General features: G+C 39.0%; 3 protein-coding genes across 6 annotated transcripts in view; 1 reads left to right on the top strand and 2 right to left on the bottom strand.

Annotated features, from left to right (window-relative positions):
- Positions 1–2,411: 2,411 nt before the first annotated feature.
- Positions 2,412–3,301, bottom strand: kiss2 (kisspeptin 2). Its single transcript, XM_077544844.1, has 2 exons — positions 3,157–3,301; positions 2,412–2,945 (listed from the first exon to the last, which is right to left on the bottom strand). Exons 1-2 carry the CDS (start codon positions 3,266–3,268, stop codon positions 2,674–2,676), a joined length of 384 nt encoding a protein of 127 aa, XP_077400970.1. The 5' UTR covers positions 3,269–3,301; the 3' UTR covers positions 2,412–2,673.
- An 872-nt stretch (positions 3,302–4,173) lies between these two features.
- On the top strand, positions 4,174–19,582 carry gys2 (glycogen synthase 2). 3 transcript variants are annotated; one of them, XM_077544161.1, is made up of 17 exons: positions 4,174–4,462; positions 5,307–5,488; positions 5,916–6,107; positions 7,672–7,857; positions 9,491–9,635; positions 9,725–9,842; positions 10,245–10,365; positions 10,443–10,549; positions 11,470–11,529; positions 11,602–11,680; positions 15,102–15,215; positions 15,383–15,509; positions 15,687–15,782; positions 15,871–16,034; positions 16,235–16,315; positions 17,939–18,122; positions 19,110–19,582. In XM_077544161.1, exons 1-17 carry the CDS (start codon positions 4,300–4,302, stop codon positions 19,115–19,117), a joined length of 2,127 nt encoding a protein of 708 aa, XP_077400287.1. In that variant the 5' UTR covers positions 4,174–4,299; the 3' UTR covers positions 19,118–19,582. The 3 variants fall into 3 exon arrangements, 2 of the variants coding, with proteins under 2 accessions (XP_077400287.1, XP_077400286.1); XR_013288327.1 differs by lacking the exon at positions 19,110–19,582 and having other exon boundaries at positions 15,957–16,034; positions 17,939–18,007; XM_077544160.1 differs by lacking the exon at positions 19,110–19,582 and having other exon boundaries at positions 17,939–18,534.
- The window catches only part of spx (spexin hormone), a 3,779-nt gene continuing 1,227 nt past the window's right edge, over positions 19,080–21,631 (bottom strand). Inside the window, exons 1-6 of one of the 2 annotated variants that reach the window (XM_077544165.1) lie at positions 20,767–21,631; positions 20,409–20,489; positions 20,235–20,292; positions 20,075–20,140; positions 19,602–19,688; positions 19,080–19,218 (exon numbers count right to left, since the gene is read on the bottom strand). The exon at positions 20,767–21,631 is cut by the window's right edge and continues 1,227 nt beyond it. In XM_077544165.1, the coding sequence (XP_077400291.1) occupies positions 19,154–19,218; positions 19,602–19,688; positions 20,075–20,140; positions 20,235–20,292; positions 20,409–20,489; positions 20,767–20,772 (363 nt within the window). In that variant the 5' untranslated portion in view covers positions 20,773–21,631 and the 3' untranslated portion in view covers positions 19,080–19,153. Of the gene's footprint in view, positions 19,219–19,601; positions 19,689–20,074; positions 20,141–20,234; positions 20,293–20,408 lie in introns of both variants that reach the window. The other variant, XM_077544164.1, reaches the window with a different exon arrangement.

The raw sequence follows: 21,631 nt of genomic DNA, 5'->3' as shown, positions 1-21,631 counted from the left end.
GTCGGCTTTCTTCCACCCTTCTCATCAGAAGACGCTGCTGTCGAGTTGTTAACATCCGTGGGCAACCTGGACATCTCTATGAAATGGTTGCAGTACCATCTTTTTTAAAATGTTTGTACCACTTTTGCTACAATATTCTGACTGATGAGTAAAGCTTTGCTGATTCTCTTGTAGCTATCACCTTTGTTGTGCAAATAAATTATTTTCTTTCTCAGGTCCTGTGACATTTCTCTTCCGTGTGGTGCCATTGCTAACAGCATGAAATCCTAAAGTGTTTACTTTAAGTTACACCCATTTATAGTCAACAGTCTGCTTGACACCTGTGTAATGAATAATGTATATTATTAACCTTACTTTCATGTTATAAGTTAAACAGATGTTATACAAATTTAGTCTTGTCAATATTTAGAAAATTGTTTTTGATTTCATTGACAAATTGTTTAAAGCGTTATTTTTCGTAGGGGGTGTACGCACATCCGCCTCCCAGTGCGGAGGACGTGAGATCGAGTCTGGGCTTCGGCCTTCCTGGGTGGAGTTTGCATGTTCTCCCCATGCTTGCGTGGGTTTTCTCTGGGTACTCCAGTTTCCTCCCACATTCCAAAGACATGCAAGGTTAATTGAACACTCCAAATTGTCCATAGGTGTGATTGTGGGTGGTTGTTCGTCTCTGTGTGCCCTGCGATTGGCTGGCAACCAGTTCAGGACCTACTGCCCGAAGCCAGCTGGGATAGGCTCCACCGCCCCCCGCGACCCTTGTGAGGACAAGCGGTTCAGAAAATGGATGGATGGATATATATAGTAATGACCAAAAGTTTTGAAAATGACACAAAGTATTGGTTTTCACAAACGTTGCTGCTTCAGTGTTTTTAGATCTTTTTGTTAGATGTTACTATGCTAAACTGAAATATAATTACAATAATTTCACAAGTGTCAAAGGCTTTTATTGACAATTAAATGAAATTCATGCAAAGTGTCAATATTTACAGTGTCGACCCTTTTTTCCCAAGACCTTCCTACTTCCAATTAACTTCTGGGCCACATACTGACTGATGGCAGCCCATTCTTGCATAATCAATGCTTTGAGTTTGTCAGAATTTGTCAGTTTTTGTTTGTCCACCAGCCTCTTGAGTATTGACCACAAGTTCTCAATGGGATTAAGGTTTGGGGAGTTTCCTGGCCATGGACCCAAAAATGTTGATGTTTGTTCTCTCTGACCCATGTTGTTACCACTTTTGCCTAAAGGCAAGGTGCTCCATCATGCTGGAAAAGGAATTGTCCGTCACCAAACTGTTTATGGATGGTTGAAGAAGTTGCTCTCGGAGGATGTTTTGGTACCATTCTTTATTCATGGCTGTGTTTTTAGGCAACGTTTTGAGTGATCCCAGTCCCTTGCCTGAGAAGCAACCCAACACATGAATGGTCTCAGGATGCTCTACTGTTGGCATGACACAGGACGGGTGGTAGCGCTCGCCTTTTCTTCTTCAGATGAGCTTTTTTCCAGATGCCCCAACACATCGGAAAGGGGATTCATCAGATAAAATGACTTTACCCCAGTCCTTAGCAGACCAACCCCTGTATTTTTTGCAGAATATCAGTCTGTCCCTGATGTTTTTCTTGGAGAGAAGTGGCTTCTTTGCTGTCCTTCTTGACACCAGGCCATCCACCAAAAGTCTTTGCCTCACTGTGCGTGCAGATGCACTCACACCTGCCTGCTGCCATTCCTGAGCAAGCTCCACCACACTGGTGGTGGCCTGAACCCGCAATTGAATCCACTTTAGGAAAAAGTCCTGCCCTTTGCTGGACTTTCTTGGGCACCCTGAAGCCTTCTTCACAGCAATTGAACCTCTCTCCTTAAAGTTCTTGATGATCCGATAAATGTCAAATATGGACTTAGCAAATAATTTCAATTCATCTAATCACTGTGCATAACATTCTGTAGTACATTCAAATTGCCATAGTCAAAAAATAGGCAGTAGATTTTGTGATTGTATAATTATATATTTATAAATGTATATTTGTTTTCAATTCTCAAAACGTTTGGCCATGATATATATATATATATATATATGCCAATTGGTTTAGAGAAGTCACACGGTTGTAATGTAACACAGTAAGAGGTGTTTTAGTCAATTCCGTTAATTGCCTGACATTGTTGTTTGTGTCCTTGCTGTACAAGCAGGAAACAAGTAGGAAAAAAGTCACGATGAATAAATTAATAAAGGTGAAACAATTTATTTAACTGCCCCTTATTTAACATTTGAAATATGACCTTCAATCATTCCATTGAACCTATTTATAATGTGAATTGTAAATGATGACAGCAAGATAAAAGGCAAACACAGTATGCCTCAACAAACCAAAAATCACAGTTCACTGAACACAAAACAGAGAATATTGTATAAGATGAAATAAACTTCAGTGTCTTTTCTGTTTGGTGTGTCCAATCCATTCTGGACAACAATAAGGCTACAGTTAAAAAATAAACAGTGGAAAAAAGGGGATAACTGTGAAAGGCATTTTACTGCCGCCCTGTGTCAAATGTAGTCACTACAGAAAATATAGTAAAGCTTTTAAATGATTTTACATCACTCTCACTTGAGTGGTCAATAACTACTGACACTACATTTTACATTATTTGTAGTCCTACATGGGACACACAGGTTCAAATCTGCTTCAGGTTAGCGCCTCCAGCTGTCGCGGAAAGAGCATTGGTGGTGAAAATCTGCTTGTCCTGGCCTTTTTAACAGCTCTCCTGTAGATGGAATCCTGATTGTAGCGCTTGCCAAAGCGAAGGCCAAACGGGTTGATGTTGAATTTGTTCCTGCGGTCATTGCACAGGAGCTGCTGCTCATGCTGTTGCTGGGTGTCGTTTTCTCGAAAGGAGAAACACAGGTTGGGATCTTCCAAAAAGTCTCCCACCGTGCTTCTTCTGGAATGGGCTTGATCTAATGGAATAGCAGCAGGATCGGGCTCAGAAATGTAAAAAGTTCTTGTGAATGATAACACATTCATTGGATTCAATTCATTTGTGTGAATTATTGAAATGTAACTAACACAGTATGACAATTTGGGAATATTTGGCTGTACCAAATGAATAAAAATGAGTTCACCAACAAATTCTATGCTTATTAAATTGAGGTTGTGTACACATCTTACCCATTGGCTGCGATTCCTTCTCTGGTAGAAATCTTGGCAGAGAAGCTCCTCGGCACCTTGCGTCGTCACCAACAATCAGCCCACACATCATAACCACAACTGCAAACTTCATCTTGGGAGAAGAAGACCCGATCGATCTTCCTCCCTTGTGTCCAAAAAGCTTCAAAGTATGATTTCCCTCATCCATTGCCGCTTGTTTTATATCCCACTCGAATGGGTGACCTTGTGCCCTGCTTGCTCACAGCCAATCGCATTCATCCGCGTTTCACAGGTTCTAAATTGCCGAGCAGAAATGCATCATTCGTTTTTCTCGGAAATGTTGAGAGCCTTGTTTGGAGTTTGGTTCATCCTTTTCAACAAGTGAAAGGAACGGTCATGCAAAGGCGCTATCATGTCATCGCCGGGTTTGGTTTCAACATTGACGTATGTAAAGAAACCTGATTTGAAATTCAATTTATTGGAACACATAACAGGCAAGAATTTTTTTTAATCATGGTTAGGTTTATTCACAGGATAGTGTGACAACTACACAGCTAATTGCTAAGAACTATTACTTCTTTTCTTTGGAGACCCAACTGTTGGGTGTAAAAATACATTTTCCAAAATACTTCCACTTTGACAGAACGGGTGCAGTCAACTGACTCTCCAGAAGTTCCCTGAAGATTTCTGAATGGTTCATATTAACACAGGGGGGAATATTTTCGCACATCCTACTTTTCATTTTTTTAATTGTAAAATATCATGAATTTTGTTCACTTCACAATTGTGTTTCACTTGGTTTTGATTCTTCATAACAAATCTAATTTTAGATCTTCATGTTTTAAACCTGAAATGTGGCTAAAGGTAAAAAAAGTTCAAGAGGGGCTAATACTTTTGCAAGGTACCGTAAAGAGGGAGGCTGGTCATTCCTCTGTGTAATATTTCACAATCAGCTACATATATGACGTCACTAAAGCGAATGTTGCTGTCACGTGGTGTGTGTCTGTTTGTGTGTATACATGTGGGCTAAAGGTTGGTGGCCGAAGCAGGGTGGAAGTTCTTTACCCACATTAGACCATATCTATCTTGTCCTGGGATCTCCTGACGGTCCAACACTGAGTCCTGGACCAGCAGTTGCAGTCCTATTTAGTTTGCTGTAATTTGATGCAAAACTGTGCTTTGTTTATTTTTTTCAAATTGAAGATGCCACTGTCACGATCTTTGTCCATGACATCTTTAAGTGGCGTACTGCCAGCTTGGGAGGACGATGAGTTGCCTGTGGAAGACCTGCTGCTCTTCGAGGTAGCATGGGAAGTCACCAATAAAGGTTAGATGTTGAATTTTTGTTTCTGTCTTCCAAAATATTCCATACGTTTTAATAAGGGGACGAATTTTGCCTATAATAATGTCATTATATTCCGAGATTTGTTTTCTTTTAGATGGGTTATTGAAAAATAAATGCATAATTCAACTCAAATGTTTTCTGGGTGTCTCAAATATTTTGTGACGGTGCTCCAGACAGAGTAAATATTGAAAGTCAGCGAAAGTGGAGAGTCCAAAGCCTTTGAAAAGTTACACATTAAGCTAGATAAATGCTACCCACCAATCCTATAGTTGGACTTCAGTTTTCACTATAATGTATACATTTCCAATAACGTGTAATGATGAGCATATCACTTGCAAATTTTCAGAGAAAAACTAAATCTAATTTAAAATCCTTTCATGATTGTGTTATAAAATTGTAATGCACAAATAAGGTTACATTTGGTCAGAAACAGCACTTTTGTATTATTAATATTAATATTATTACATTACATATATACATTTTCAGTCTCAGTTTGTTATGCATGAGTTTTTATTTTCTCTCTTTATTTTTTTTACCCCACTGGTCACGTTGTCCAGTTCAGAGGCCATTCAGGTGTTTCATGCTGTTCTCCGTCATGGCCTCATTTCAATGTCATTGTGGACTCAGAGGGCAGATCAGTATTTTCTTTGCCAAGTCAGACACAGGAGGAGAAAAAAAAAACCACTTCCACATGTTTGAACTGTTACACAATGCAACACCACTAAAGATACATGACAGTTTAACAATAGCAGTGCATAAAACATACAATATCTTTATTAATAGTTTGTGTATAATGTAATAATCAGTTTTGGTTTGGTTGGTTCAGTCGGAGGAATCTACACCGTGATCCAAACCAAGGCCAAGATCACTGTGGACGAATGGGGGGAGAACTACTTCATGTTGGGGCCGTACTTTGAACATAACTTTAAGACACAGGTGGAAGCCTGTGAGCCGCCTTTTCCTCCAATCAGGAAGGCCATGGATGCTCTGATCCAAAATGGCTGTCAGGTGAGAGACATTATGTGGACAGACATGAATGTGCTTCAATTTTTTTTGCATAATATTTCCTTCTTCAGCCACTGATACATTTAACCACTAGATGGCAATTGTACACCATGGACAACCCTTATTGTAGGTATACAGCAGTCTGGTATGGCCAGAGGTGACGACTATGAGATTGACTTAAAAATACAGTATATAAAGTAGTATTTATCTGATTTAAGTCATCAACTAAGACTTAATGGTTGGATATTACTATAAAAGATGAAACAGAAATTGTGAAGTTTATGCCACAACTGCCCTAAATTAAGAGCATTGGTCATAACTAACATCATTCTACATTTCTGTCAAGATTAATACATCAACACTTTTATGTCGAAGCTCTGAAATGATAACTTTAATACTTCAAACGATTTTTGGTTGTCCTTCGTTACAGGCTTACTTTGGCCGCTGGCTAATTGAGGGCAGTCCCTATGTGATTCTTTTTGACATTGGTTCTGCTGCTTGGAACCTGGACCGCTGGAAGGGAGACCTGTGGGAGACCTGCAACATTGGCTTGCCATACCAAGACCGGGAAGCAAACGACGCTCTCATCCTAGGCTCCTTGATTGCCTGGTTCTTCAAAGAGGTCATTATTTTCTCACAAAATTATTCATACTTTTTTCAGTAACCAAAAAAACAAAAAAAACTTAAATGTAGGAACACAACAAATTAACATCTTTAAATAAATATATTACCAGCTCTGTAAAAAGTATTTTGGCCACTGTGAAATCATGAAGGAACTGCAACTAATCACATTTTATTGGAACACCGAGTTCATTAGCCTGATTAACTCCAGGCATGTTCAATCACAAAAACATTGAAATAGAACCTACACGACAAAATCAAATTAGCCAAAACACCTCAAGTAATAAGGTGAAACAAAATCCAAATAGATTCACGAACAGATGAGAATTAAAACAATTGACCATTCCTAAAGCTTTTAGGGCCCCAGCAAACCACAATGAGAGCCATTATCCACAAGAAAAGAAAACATGGAATAGTGGTGAACAGCGGGCCTACAAAATTACCCCAAGAGTACATCAACGACTCATCTAGGAGGTCACAAAGGAAAAACATTCAGTTCATACAGTAAAACTGGAGGCCTCAGTTAAGGTCACTTTTCATGACTCAACAATTTAGGAAGAGACGGGGCCAAAATGACATCCGTGGCAGAGTTCCAGGACATAAACCACTGCTGACCAAAAAGAACATGGTTCAAAAACAACAGCTTGGAGTATTTGGTCTTCTTGGGAGTCTCTTAGAGGTGTACTGGGGGGCTTTCTTCCTTGGGAAGCTACTATTCCATTGGTGGATTCAGTGCTTATGTTCTTTGGTGGGAAACTGCAAGAATATGGGGCCCAGATCAAGATCCATCATCGGTTACGGTCATTCAGTCTTTACACATTTGGAGCTGGGTTTGGAAAATACTAATGGCAGAGGTTAGTCAGTGTCCCCTCTTCCCTGGTTTTGTTCATTGTCTTCATGGAATGAAGCATCTTAGCTATTAACTGGTGCTGTGGTACAGATAATTTCATCTAGCTATGGCTTGGCAGCTGGGATGAGAAGCAGCAGCTCCAAATGTGAAGCCTCTCTTGGTACCGGGTTGACTGGGATCACTAGCTTCAGAGAGGGGAGTTGCCTCATGTAGAGGCATTAAGGGTCTGGTTAAAAGTTGGGGAAGAATGGAGCGAGGCAATGAGATTGGTGGGGCGCTTTTATCAGTCTGTTATGATCAGAAGAGAGTCAAGATAAAAGGCAATGCTCTAGTTTTAGGTTCCCGCTCTCAATTTTGGTAGTGAAGGAAAGAACGTAGTGAAAAAGTGGTGAAAAATGAGTCTTCCACAGAATGTGTGGGTGTTTCCTCAGAACAGTGTGAGTCATCCTGGGGTAGCTTCCAGTACATGCTGAGAGGAGCTAGCATCTGCAAGTTTGCAACAAATGGCTCCTGGTCATCTCAACTTCCAGATCTTGAATACGGCACAGGGGACGACTGCGGCCCTGCTAAAAGTTTCCCCTTTTATGCTTTTTAATCACTGGCTTCCTTTCCAGTCTGTTCACAAATTGTCGGATGTCAGAAAGACATTTTGCATTTGGTCAACTGAAGTGATTCCACCCAGTGTCGAAAAGTAATGATGCACTTTTGTTTCCAGTTAACAGACCATCTTGGAGACAAGCCCAATGTCATCGTTCATTTCCATGAGTGGCAGGCAGGTCCGGGGCTCATTCTCTGTCGCTCTCGGAAGGTTCCCATGGCAACCGTTTTCACCACTCACGCGACTTTGCTGGGACGATACCTCTGCGCAGGGAATGTTGACTTCTACAACAACTTAGATAAGGTAACGATTCAAAAAGAAGAGAACTTTTCCAATGTTAATCACATTATTGTTAACATAAACACATCTGTAAATGCAGTTCCATAATTAATAGAATATAGTCAATAGTAGTGTTCTGAAAACAACTAACCACAGATGATGGACTTGCACAAACGCACGAGTATTATTAAAGATGTTGAAATGTGGGTAAAGAGTGGGATTTTGTAATTGGCCCACTCTAAAGGTCAACATGGAGCTAAAGGCCACTCACCGGCTCAGTGGATGATTGACAACAAACTTACTCTGTTCGAGCTGAACATTAAATCCATATTTTGTTCATCAGTATTAATTTTTTGACCATTGCGTCATAGTTGTGTTTTTATTCCTCCATGCAACATTGCAGTCCACAGTTTTGAGTTTTAACACGTTTTGCATGTTGTTACTGTGTTTACATCGATTCAACTTTTAGATACTGTAACCTGCCACTTTACACAGAACATGGAAGTGCCCATAGATGGTCCTCATCACACTAGTCCTCTTTCCCTCATTTCTATAGATGCTCCCACAGAAGGTGTGGCGGAATCACAAAAAATCCGAAAAGCCAAAGAAATAGGACTAATCCCTTCGATGTTCAGTGAACTTAAGTCTGGCGAGATTTCCTAAAGACAACATGCATGATGATGGTTTTAAGCCATCTTTCCAAAAATGATGCACTTTGTAGGTTCCACTGAGAGGGATTCCTAAACAGAAAATCTGTGTAATGAGATCATTTTTTAATAACTAAAAAAGGTTTAAGTATTTTCCTTGAAGAAAAATAGGGAGATTGCTTGTCTAAGACCTTGACCTAATGTGTTTAACTCTCACCTTTTGTGTGTGTGTGTGAGTGTGCGTACGTACATGGGGAGAGAATTGTCTAAAAAATATTCACACAAATAAATTTGTGATTTTTACATGTGTTTTTCAGATCTAAAAATGTTTCCGCGATTTTCACGTCTTTTTTAATTTTGTGTGTGCATTTCCATGAGTTTTGGTTGCGAGTTGCCGAAAGTGCGTTTGTGGATCGTTGCGCACGCACATACAAAAAAAAATTATATTACAAAATTCAACAAAATTTTGGCATTAAACACATATCAAAATTTATTTTTGAGACAAACATCACGCTGTTTCGAGATATTCACAAACACACAAGATCTCAGATATTCACATGTGTCTAAGGCCCGTTCCTCTGCCGTCCACGGGGAAGCAGTGTTACTGTCTCCATTGAACGGGAACAAACCTTTTCTATTTCTTGTTTAAAATTGGACATTGAAAAACAGAAATCAAGTCTTTATTTGACCTTCCTTTAGTGTTTATTTTGCTCAAGTCGGGAAACAAAATGCGACCTTACTTTGTTTAATTTGAGCTTGTTTTGCTTTAACTTGAAAGACACTCTTCTTCTGCTGTTAAATTGTCTTCTTCTATGTCAATAAAGCATCAGCGGCCCGAAAATGCACACACAAAATTAAAAAAGAAAATCCCATTTGTGGATCTCAAAAACACGTGAAAATCAAAATTTATGTGTGAATATTTTTTAGACAAATCTCTCTCCCCATATGTGTGTGTGTGTGTGTGTGTGTGCGCGTGTGTGTGTGTGTGTGCACTACAAACTGAACTGTAGTTCAACATTGACAAGGAGGCTGGTGAACGTCAAATCTACCATCGCTACTGCTTGGAGAGAGCAGCCGTCCACTGCTCTCATGTCTTCACGACAGTCTCACAGATCACTGCTGTGGAAGCCAATCATATGCTGCACAGGAAGCCAGGTAGACATTTAGCTCAATTTTGAAAGCCAGTGTCTAAGAAAGAATAATTCAGGCTTGCTATTTTTCCTCCTTGAAATGTGTTAATGCAGATGTGGTGACTCCGAATGGACTGAATGTAAAAAAGTTCTCAGCCATGCATGAGTTTCAGAACCTACATTCTATCAACAAGGCTCTCATTCAGGAGTTTGTAAGAGGACATTTCTATGGGTAAGTGACTCCTATTGATAAAATCTAAAAAATGAAAAAGACACTCCTTACATCATTAATTGCATCATTCAAGACAGCACACACACACATACATTGAAGCAACACGTATAAAGACAAGACAACTATATTCACAGCGATATATTCTTTTTCCTCTGTGAAGAATGACTAGTATCATTGCCGTACTGAAGATCTGAGATGAGTTGAGACATCTCAATGAACAGTATAGCCATATATCTGTCTTAAACTGCGCCCATGTGGCCAAGACGGGCACGCCAGAAAGAGCAGGACAATGGCCATTCAACTGATGCAGTGTGACATAAACAGTTGAATTCTTTTTAATTGTATTTGATTGAATTGTCACAAAATTAATTGATTGCTGAACAAGTCCATTCATTTTAACAGACATCTGGACTTCAATCTCGATAAAACACTATTCTTCTTCATTGCCGGTCGCTATGAGTTCTCCAACAAGGGAGCGGATCTTTTCCTTGAGTCCCTATCCAGGCTGAACTACCTCCTTCGAGTGAGTCCTCAATTCAAGAGCAAATTTTGTGTTTTGACCAGTCTGCTATTAGCGTAAAGCATTCTTTTTGTGCACAGGTGCACCGAAATGATGTGACAGTGGTCGTTTTCTTTATAATGCCGGCTAAAACCAACAACTTCAATGTGGAATCCCTGAAGGGGCAAGCTATACGCAAACAGCTGTGGTATGTCATGCTTTTGTTAAATTTCATGACAGTAATAAGTCAGTTGTCATGCATAGTGGATGGAGATGAGTTTAATTACAGTATACAGAATAGTACGGCTCAACACACCATTAATCTTGTTTTTTAATATTTTCAATTGACATTGCAAGGGTGATGCAATACTTACATATTGACTGGGCATTATCAATCATTTGCAATTTGTTTTAAAACGTTATTACTCTGAAAAGGGGAAATGACAATTTTTGGACATTGTCAGTTCACTGACCTTTAATAGCAGACCAAAACCTAATGCACCATGTCTCTGTAGAACATTTGGTTAGCATGTTTGGCTATTAACTGAAAGTTTGGTGGTTCAAGACCACCCAGAGACGTCTCTGCCTTCTGGTAGCAGTACTTAATTTGTTGTGTTCATGGCCACCCGGCACAAAACGAGCTGTGCCAAACTGCTTCCATTTGTAAAAACACCAAAACCCAGTAGCCTATTGGCATTGCTCGCCCTCATGCATATCTAGACTGCACCAAGCACCAGACTTGCACTGGGCTTGAAAATAGAGTGCATAGTATCATAGTTAAAATAATGACAATATTCTTGTAAATTACATACTGTTTCTGTTTCGAAAAACAATTTTATGAAAAGTTACAAAAGTTCAAATGGAAAAAAAAAATAGAATTCTATTCTACAAACAGTTTTTTTTCTTGTAACATTAAAACTGAATTCTTAAAAAATTAGGACATAATTCTAATATCATAAACTTGATATAAAAGTAATATTACTTTTATTTCAGAGTGACCTGAATGCTGCTTTATCAGAGGACACAATTTAATAGACATAACAGAGCGGTTATACAAAAAGTCACAAGCAGACAAAATGGTGACTTTTATAGTCTAACTACTTGTTTGTGTGGTTTTGTATTCCATAGGGATACTGCCCACACTGTGAAAGAGAAGTTTGGGAAACGGCTGTATGATGCGCTGTTAATGTAAGTAAAGCTTTTGTGTCAAATGTCCCTTTAATTTCTAATATGGGTCTAAATAACTGGTTTTGTAATCAGAGGCAAGATCCCTGATATGGACTCCATTCTAGACCGAGATGACTTCACTATGATGAAGAGAGCCATCTACGCCACTCAGGTACTGTTCAGTTTTATGTGCCATCGTTTTTTGTGTTTCTAAGTTTATCGGTGCATTTGTTTGTTTGTTTGTTTTTGCTGCACCTCATCTTCACTGCTGTCTTGCTACAGCATATGTGAGCATAAGCAACCAACTGTGTAACAACAGGCAGCATTTTATCATATTGATATCACCATATTGAACTGATACAATTGTTCCACTTCAAAATGTGCCATGCTTGAATTATATTGTATCACACATTTATGCATGCTATTGGTCTGTCCCCAAATGCATATATTATTTATTTATACTATATTTTGCTCAACGTAAAGTAAGTTATAATGGAATGTTATGGTTTAAACTTGTTGAGCTGTTTTTCTCTCTTTGGTTTCCTGACAGTTTGGTTTCCTGACAAGTTACTGTTTTGGGGATGTGCATTTGTCTATTGTGGCATGTTACTAAATTAAATTACACTATTATAGGTCTATGCATTTTGTTGTCATGTTGGATGGTGGCATGCTAACTTCTATGATTAGAATTGGGGCGGGAAGTCAAATTTCTCTCTCTTTCCTATCTATAGCCATCTGAACTTCCTAATCTGTGTGAGGTGGAGAGTTCCAAATTGGAAATATAAATCTCTAAGATAATGGAGTTCTATCTATTTTTCTGAATGGATAAGGCATTTCCCAAGTATTGATCAATGAAAGTGATGGCACCCACTGCTACTGAATTACTGAAAGGGGCTCAATCCTTGCGTGTGGTAAACCATGAATGAAAGTGCAATAACTAAGCTCAGACTTAATTACATTCTCCTATCCCAGACTGTGGTTTAATAGACTGGTTGTGTCAGTGTGATGTATGTTATAAAAGACAGTTAAAATCCAAATGACTATTAAAAGGTCTTTCTCAATTAAATGAATTTATGTTAATGTCAATATTTCTGAGGTTCGAAATTGAGTGCAAATGGGACTGACTACAAATGTCTGCTGGGAAGATGGACTGAATGTCATCATCCGTACCTCAAGAATGCATTGTTAGGATTTGTAGCTTTTCATCTTGTGCCCCCCTCCCCCATTTTTTTCACACCCACTCTTTGCAATAACCCCCTTGTTTATTTCACAAACTTTTACAATTACAGTACTGTCAGGAATGTGTCATGCTGCAGTCCAGGCAGGTATTACAGTTTTAAAGGCAAAGTCAACCTAACAAAAATGTTCTTGATGTTTTATGCAGCCTCACTAGTCTAAATGCGATACTTTGGTTAATATAGTGTTAGTGAAATATGAGTTCAGCAGCAAAATCCAACAGTTTTTGTCAGTATCAGAAGGCGGCCATTTTGCCACTTGCTGTCGAGTGAAATGACATCAATGTTGCTCAGGTACCAACCAATCACAGCTCATCTTCAGAAAACAGGTGAGCTGTGATTGGTTGTTGCCTGAGCCCTGAGTGACAAAATGGCCGCCACCTGAGACGGATAAAATAGGCTGGATTTTGCTTCATATTCATAACTCATAATTCCACAAAGGTAATATTAATCAGAATGTCATGTTTCGAATAGTGAGGTCCCAAATAAAATATCGTAGTTGTCCTGTGCCAATTATTATTATTATTTTTTACATTTTTACGTTTATGGAATGAAACTGAATGCAGACATCCCCAAAATGTGAAAATATATTTATATAATTTTTAAAAAATGGACATAGTGTGTTTCATAGGACAGCGATAATATTCATCCATCCATTTTCTTAACCGCTTGTCCTCACAAGGGTCGCGGGGGGCGCTGGCTTCGGGCAGTAGGCGGGTACTCCCTGAACTGAACTGAACTGGTTGCCAGCCAATCGCAGAGCGATTATATTATTGTCAAGAAATGTTTAAGGATGACCTCCCCTTCAAATGTCAGCTACTTCAGCTACACTTGTACAGTATTGTATTGTCTTAACAAGTACTGGAAAGGTATTTATATTAAGACAAGAATGGGTTAGGGTGCAGGGTTAGGGTTTTAGGGCAAACTTTGGAGTGAAAGTGATCTGTTAAATGAGTGTTTTCTTTCTTCAAATGACACAAGTGAACCGAAAATTCAAGATTGTCCATTGTGTTAAAAGACATTAATTAAACTGTCTTCTTCTATTCTATTCTGCAGTTTATGTAACTGTAGCTCTAAAACCAATAGACCATTTAAATTATTAACATTTAAGAAACAGTTTTTTTTGTGCCATGTAAAGGAAATACTGTATACCGGAATAGGCTGTTAGATATGATAAGATAATAACAATAAACTTGGTGAAACAACATATGACCCATTACCCCAAGTCAGTGGTCCTCAAACTTCTTATGGCAGTGACCACCCAAAAAAAACATAGCTCTCCAAGTACTGTACTATCATAATGATGAGCAAGAGTAAAATTGTGTTTATTAGCGTATAGGGTTGGGCAATAAATTGAATTAATTCGATACATCGTCATTTTGGAAATCGAATGTTGAAAATTTGCTAAATCGTGAAATAGAATTTTGTCTCCTGGATTATTTAAAGTTGTTGTTTTTATGTTCTGTTACATCCAAATGTTTTTCTGAGTTATAATTTTGCTCAAGTGGCAGAATGCTGGATGAGTGGTTTACAAGATTTGTTTACAACAGCTACCAACTACTAGGGTTACCCTAACCCATTTAAGCGCAAATTATGAATGTTAAGGTTATGTTAAAACTGATTTAGAATCAGTATACTTTATTGTTGTCTGAACATTTTGCACAGGAATTATTTTTGAGTAAATGAAACTTTTAAATAAAGGTTTGTTGGGTTTATTAGATTAAAATCGATTAAAGCCGTAATTGTCCTGAATGACTGTAAAACAATTTTTTTTTTAAATCGCGATTTTCTTTTTTGTCCATATTGCCCAGCCCTACCCCACCATACCATAGCAAGGACCCTAATGATTCAGAACACTAAGACAAATAAGCAGGTCTTTTATGTGCTGACAAAAATGATGCTATTAATAATTAACAATGTTCATAATAATTGACAGGAAGCCAAGTGAAGACCCATTAAATCACAACTAATCACAAGGAAATGATTGGAAACTAACTAGAGCGTCACCAGTTTTATGGTGCATTTCGCTGGGTGATCTCAGTGTGTACAGATCAATACTTGTCAAAATCGCTCTTTGAAACAGAACTATTTGCAGACCATAATCTCATTGTGTCACACAATAGCATTTAAAAGATGTCCACTCCAACTCTTGGATGGTACTGAAAAAGGTACAGTGAAACCTACAAAGCTGCAGACAAATCATTTAGTAAAGCTGGTTGATTTCCAAGTCACTTTTTTAAACACTGTTTTAAAGTCTTTTTTTTTTTTGGTAGGGTAATAAGGAAAAACATTGTGCAATTTCTGTGATTCCCCCCCCCCATAAGAAATGGAGGATTGGAATGTACACTCTATTTACAGAGACATAGTCTTCCTCCAGTGACAACCCACAACATGCTTGATGACTCATCCGATCCCATCCTAGCCAACATTCGACGGATTGGTCTCTTCAATTCCAGGAATGACCGGGTTAAGGTACTAGCAAGCTTATCAATTGCGTTCCCTATGCGAATTTAACTTGCTCATTTGTTGAGCTCGCTCGCGTCTTGTGAAAGATTTATGCCAATTTACAACCTTGCCTGTTCTATGTTTTTAAACCACTGCTGACGCGTTTCACATGCTATTGATTTTCACCTTCCCAGGTAATTTTCCATCCTGAATTCCTATCCTCGACGAGTCCTCTGCTGCCACTGGACTATGAGGACTTTGTCCGTGGCTGTAACCTTGGAGTATTCCCCTCCTACTATGAGCCTTGGGGATACACACCAGGTACGGATTACGACAGTCCAGTTTTAGTTGGTTTTATATTGTCATATTCATACCATATAACTTTATGATATATTTGACTATTCGAAAGGCTTGCTTTTCACTTTACACATGGAGTAATAAATGGGAATCATTGTATACGTATTTCACGAGTCTTTCGAGTTTCTTCCGCTTCTTCAGGTGAATGCACTGTAATGGGCATCCCCAGTGTGACGACTAATCTTTCTGGTTTTGGGTGCTTCATGGAGGAACATGTATCAGACCCTGCTGCCTATGGTGTGTACGTACACACATGCAAACCTCAATAGCGTAATTGACAATTATCTAGAAAAAATGGACAAACTTGTCCTCACTTTCTTCTCAGGTATTTACATCGTGGACCGGCGGTTTCGTTCTGCCGATGAGTCTTGCAACCAGCTGACTCAGTTCATGTTCAATTTCTGCCAACAGTCACGGCGTCAGCGCATCATCCAGCGCAACAGAGCAGAGAGATTGTCTGACCTGTTGGACTGGAGATACCTTGGACGGGTTGGTTAATACAAAACAATAAGCTTTACTATACAATTCAACCACCGATTGGCAATCTAATCAGAGGAATTTCTTTCAGCCAGCAAAATAATGAGGATAAGCCAAATGCATAGATGTATAAGGCCTTGCTTCGAAAGCCATTACATTATTTGTATGTTTTGAATTTCTTGATGATCAAATTATTGACTTCTCATTTACAGTTCTATATTCATGCACGCCTCCTGGCGCTCAGCAGAGCTTTCCCTGACAAGTTTAAAGTGGACCCCATGGCGCCTCTGAAGGTCAGATCCAAAGCTACAAATTAATATGGTATTGGAAAAATAAAACCAGACATTTAACCATACATTTTCAAAGAATAGCCAGCACAACGTTATTAGTTGGAGCTTTATATATTTTGTTTTCAAAGAATAAAAAAAAAAAAAAAAAATCAAGCTGTATTGGGAATAATCCAGAGAAAATAATGTCTACCTTCTATTCAAGATTTTTTATTTTTTTTTAGAGAGGCTCTCATGAGTGCCGTGCAGGTTTGTTGTATCTGACACACATTTGCCAGGCCTTAATTGACAGCTTAGCATTTAGGTGATTGACAAGCCATCACTTTGAAGTGCATTGACACTGATTATTACATTGCGTCACAGCGTAGTAAGACTTCCTTTTGCTCACATTTTGGGGATATATTTTGTTCATCCTTATATTTGGCTATGATACGACGGTGTATTAGGGCCACGTATATATATATATATATATATATATATATATATATATATATATATATATATATATATATATATATATATATATATATATATAAATAAAATAAATGAATAAAATGTATTGAAATGAATAAAATGTATTATTATTATTTTTTTAGATGGCGGGGGCAATATTCTGAGAGACTTTACAATATTCTGCCACTTGATAAACTCGCAAATATACGTTTTTTTTCTCGCAAATTTGAGAGAAAAAAACTTACGAGAAATACACATAGTGTACCACTCGACTGTTTGTGCCAATACTTTTCGGTCGGGTTTCCAAATAAGGAGATAGTAATTGCTTTAGCATAGATTAACCATATCATGTTAAGCATTCGCTCTTGAACCGTTGTGTACGGCCACTGGCCAGCGACAAAGACGCTTTGTGAAGGTCCACACCCGGACAATCAAGCATTTAAATTAATTTGTTAAAATGTATATTTACTTTTACATTTATGTTTCTATAATTATTACTTACACATTCATACATTTTGGTATTTTTTTTGTACAAGTATCTAAGTTGATGTGTCGAATCTGCTGCTCTCCGTCATTCACTTGCATACCTATGATATGCTAGCATTTGATTGAATAGTGTTAGTCAGCTGATAGGGGATCGGGAAGTGTTGTCACTCTAGCTGCGGTGAATGACGAGTAAAGTTTAAATTTAAGAATGAATCCAACTCTATCCTGCCTTTTCATTTTATAAACACTGTCCCATTAACCACCAACGAATCCTCGCATGATTAGATTATAGCTACGCTACGTGTATTTCTTGTAAGTTTCTGAGTTTTTTTCTCGCAAATCCCGCCACTTTACAAAGTGGCAACTCGTAAATTTGAGTTTATAAAGTGTCAAATTTGCAAGTTTTTTTCTCGGAATATTGCCCCCGCACTATAAAAAAAATATTTATACGTGGCCCTAATACGCTGTTGTACTATGTAGTGACAATTTAAAAATGTTTTATTTTTTTTTTTAAACAATGATAGAGCCCTCTCTTACTGCTTACTTGCAAATCTTGAAACTCATATTCTATTGGGTTGAGGCTTCAAATTGTATTAGTTTTTTTTTTTTGACAACAAAATGTTTGTTTTATATACTTGAAGGCATCTTGTAACTATTAAGTTACGCAGTGTTCATCTTCTCTCTCCACAGACGGAGGGTTTCAGCTATCCCCGGCCTTACTCAGTACCCCCCTCTCCGTCAGTGTCTGTCCACTCCACACCCCACCACAGCGATGTGGAGGATGACGACGAAGAACCCTACGATGAAGACGAGGAGGCCAAAAAGGACCGACTGAACATAAAGGCTCCCTTTGTCTTGGGTGCTGGGCCAAAATGTAAGAAGAAGCAACCAGGAGAATCTGGAAACTGACATTGAACTCATTTCCGGAATTCCTAAAGGGTTGAGACCAGACTTCCATCTTCTATTGTAGATGAAAGTGACTCAGACCTACCTTCATTCTATGTAACTCAATAAGGTCAAACTGTATATCACTTGGAGTGTTTTTACTGTTTTAACTAAATTTGACAGATCTAACGCTTTTGTCTATATTACCTTTTTTTATCTGTCATGAAACACTAAAAGATGCTTTTCCAAAATGTTATGGTTTAAGGTACAGTACTGTACTGTATATCTTCTGTCATTCTAATCTTCTACAATCAATATAAACATTTACAGAGGTTAGAGTTAAGGGGTCGACAGTAGGGTAGTAGATCATACATTAATAAAAAATAGCTATGACAGATAAATGAGATGTCAAGTTAAGTCTGCTTTTATTTTAATCTACTTATATTGGTGTGTCAAAGGCAGGTGAAATTCATCTGACTTAATATGTTCAGTATGTGTGTGTAAATAATGTTACAAATTTACTAATTTATTAAGTGTTGTAAAATTAGAACTTAAAAAATGCTGCAATATTACAGGAATAAAGTCATAAGCTTACAGCAGTAAAATGGTCATATTACCAGTCACAGAAAAGTCATATTATTTCATCCATCCATTTACTGCACAGTACCGCTTATCCTCACTAAGGTTGCGGGTGAGCTGAAGCCGATCCCAGCGGGCACCCAGAAGAGCCAATTGCAGTACACATTCCATTCACCATTCACACTTACAATTTGAATGCTACAATTAGCATGACATGCCTGTTTTTTAAAAATTATACGGTTAAAATAAATAGCTTAGTAAATTAAACTCATGAATGCATCTTCAGATAATCTCCCACAAATCGTGCAATCAATTTAAATTCACTTTATTAAAACATGACATTTGAAATATACAGTTTTCAGACAATGTACAAAACATCTGTTCTTCTCCCTCGTAGACAAATGAAAGACGCCATCCGTCCAACGAGGAAATGGGCCACTTTCACAAGTATTCTCTCTTCCACACTGGCATCTCTTGAAAGTACACCTCGTCTGGGTTTTCATCAACTACGGAAATAACAAAAAGGCATCGGGATACACAATCACATTTCAGGTGGAGCAGTGCATCAATTTATATATGGCCCGATTTCTTCCAGTGTGTTCTTATCTTCAGATTTCTTTAGATACACACAGAGGCTAAATGTTGGTAGCATTACGTTACAGAAAAAGAAAACAATGATCAATTAAATTGTACTTCAAACTGTCAAAATAAGAAAATGATGGCACGCTTAACTTAATTGTTGCACAACCTTTTGAGGCCATTTCTGTCACAATCATCACTGGCACCTAAAAACCTTTATACAATGATTTTAATCTGTGTCGCTTTGTGGATTGACTGGATAATATAGAATAAATAAAATATTTCACTCGATTACTAGTGCTATTCTTACCTCCATCCCTGGCCTGCTGCAAAAAATTTAGCAAAATAGTTGCAGCCTGGTCCACACTGAGCTTCTCTGTGTTCTGACTGCGGGTCTCTGTAGGGAAACAAATAGCAGAAGGACCCATTTATTATGGATAATTTTTTCCCAACTGACCACATCACTATCTACGGGAATTACAGGCATTCATGAAAAATTATGTTTAATATCGCTCATTTTTCTATTGTATTTCATTTCTGGTTCTTTTATCTAACCATGATTATGGCTACTTGTACCCTATAGACAATCCTGAATCCCCCCATATATTTTTTTTTTAACCAATTCATTGAATGACCTATAGTAATCAAAGTACTGATTTATAGACATTACTGAATAAGTGACTAAATAATATACTATACAGTGTGTTCACATGAGGGGTACCGGGTAATGACAAAAATATTTGACAAATCCCTTTCACTTTATGTAGTAATGTGAGGTCGTACCTAAGTGTAAAGAGTCATACTCGTCTCCCTCTTTTCGGTCGTCTGAGATGAATCTGCGTCCTTCTTCTGAGAAATTGCAGAGAATCAAAATGCACCACATGAAACTTGCTAGAGAAAACCTGTAAATGAACTAAAATGTGAATTGAGCTTCAGTACGTACGAGTGCCTTTAAGATACAGCATAGCCTGCGGTGTCCAGTTTCTCCTTTGGAAAGAGCCCTTAAAGAAAGAAAGAAAACTATATACATATACATATACAACATAGGAAAAATAAAATGCCAAAAACATATATATTTGTCATTGTTTGTATTTCTGGTTTATGAAAAAAGACTTACCTTGGGTGCACTCCAGGTTTGCGTGACAAATGCAACCAGTAAGAGAGTGAGAATATAAGTTAAAGTGATGGTCTTCAAACCCTGTGTGGGATAGAGAGGAGGAATCATCAGTGTACTCAAGTACCCTCAAGTTGAAGCTTGATAATGTCATTAGATTATATTATTTCTGGAGTGTAGCAGGGCATAACACTTTCTGTCTAAGACAATAGTCCAAATATTAAAACTAGCTCACCCCACTGAAAACTCCAACCGCAATACCAAGAAATGCATTGCTGCGGATGTCGATCAAAATGTAACATTATTTTGACAAACGATGTCCGAAATCATGCGTAATTTGAGTGAATCTTACACTACTTACTTTCATGATGAAGGATTTCTCTCACAGCTTTGGTGTCCAGAAGCCAAACAGAGAAGGGTGAAAAGGTCCTGAATTACTTGTGCTGCTCTTTCTCCTCGTATTTATATCCTCAAGACGGGAAAGCCTCCCAGTGGCCCCCTCTTCTTCCCGCCAATAGCGATAGGTCACGCCAATTTGATGAACGGGTGGGCGGGCGGACGCGGGAGTGTGAATGAATGGAGGCGAGTGATCAATTCAACGTGCATTGACTGGATGTGGTACACAGCAAATATTTCTGAATAAAAAATGCTGCCGTAAACAGTTGTAGCTCCGCCAACAGTGCATTTTTTCAGAATGATGAGATTGTCGGGGGGACTCAGGAAGGATGGCCAATGAAAAATGTGGTAGCTGATGTTGCCACCTGTCAGTAGCATGGGGTGGGGGCCTGGGGTTCGGGGGTGCCGCCCGTCCTCCGGTGCCCCCATCTCCCCTTCTGCCCCTGGTGTTCCGTCCCTCCGCGTGGTGGGGGGTGGGGTGGGCGCGGATGCCCTCTCCGCTCCGCTGCCTGGCCCCTCTTCGGCGCCGATACCTGGGTGCGGTGTGTCCCCGGGGTCTGGGGGTCGGTTGGTGGCGGGGGAGGCTTTGTTGGGGGGTGGTGGTGGTGGGGGTGTCTGGGGATTTGGGGACCTGGGAGCGGTTGGGGCTGGGTTGGGGTGGATGGCGGGGGTGGATGGGGGCGGTCGTGGGAGGAGCGGGGGTTGTGGGCCGGTGGGGTGCCTGGTTGGCCTGCAGTGCCCCGTCCTGCTGCATTGGGTTGGGGGCGCGGGCCGCGTTGGGGTGGGGGGCGCTCCTGCTCCTGGGTTTGCTCTCCGGCCGGTGGCCCCTG

This window comes from Vanacampus margaritifer, chromosome 15 (genome assembly GCF_051991255.1).
Source record: "Vanacampus margaritifer isolate UIUO_Vmar chromosome 15, RoL_Vmar_1.0, whole genome shotgun sequence".
NCBI lineage: Eukaryota > Metazoa > Chordata > Actinopteri > Syngnathiformes > Syngnathidae > Vanacampus > Vanacampus margaritifer.
Note: the sequence above shows the minus strand (reverse complement) of the source record. Positions and strands in the feature narration are given on the sequence as shown.

What these genes read in the sequence shown, in the direction of transcription:
- kiss2 (XM_077544844.1), bottom strand. Translation starts at nt 3,268, where the DNA reads ATGAAGTTTGCAGTTGTGGTTATGATGTGTGGGCTGATTGTTGGTGAC. An exon ending in GAAGGAATCGCAGCCAATGG is followed by an intron (nt 2,946 to 3,156) that starts GTAAGATGTGTA and finishes CTATTCCATTAG; the next exon opens with ATCAAGCCCATTCCAGAAGA.
- gys2 (XM_077544160.1), top strand. Translation starts at nt 4,300, where the DNA reads ATGCAAAACTGTGCTTTGTTTATTTTTTTCAAATTGAAGATGCCACTG. An exon ending in TGATCCAAAATGGCTGTCAG is followed by an intron (nt 5,489 to 5,915) that starts GTGAGAGACATT and finishes CCTTCGTTACAG; the next exon opens with GCTTACTTTGGCCGCTGGCT. An exon ending in CCAGGAATGACCGGGTTAAG is followed by an intron (nt 15,216 to 15,382) that starts GTACTAGCAAGC and finishes TCACCTTCCCAG; the next exon opens with GTAATTTTCCATCCTGAATT.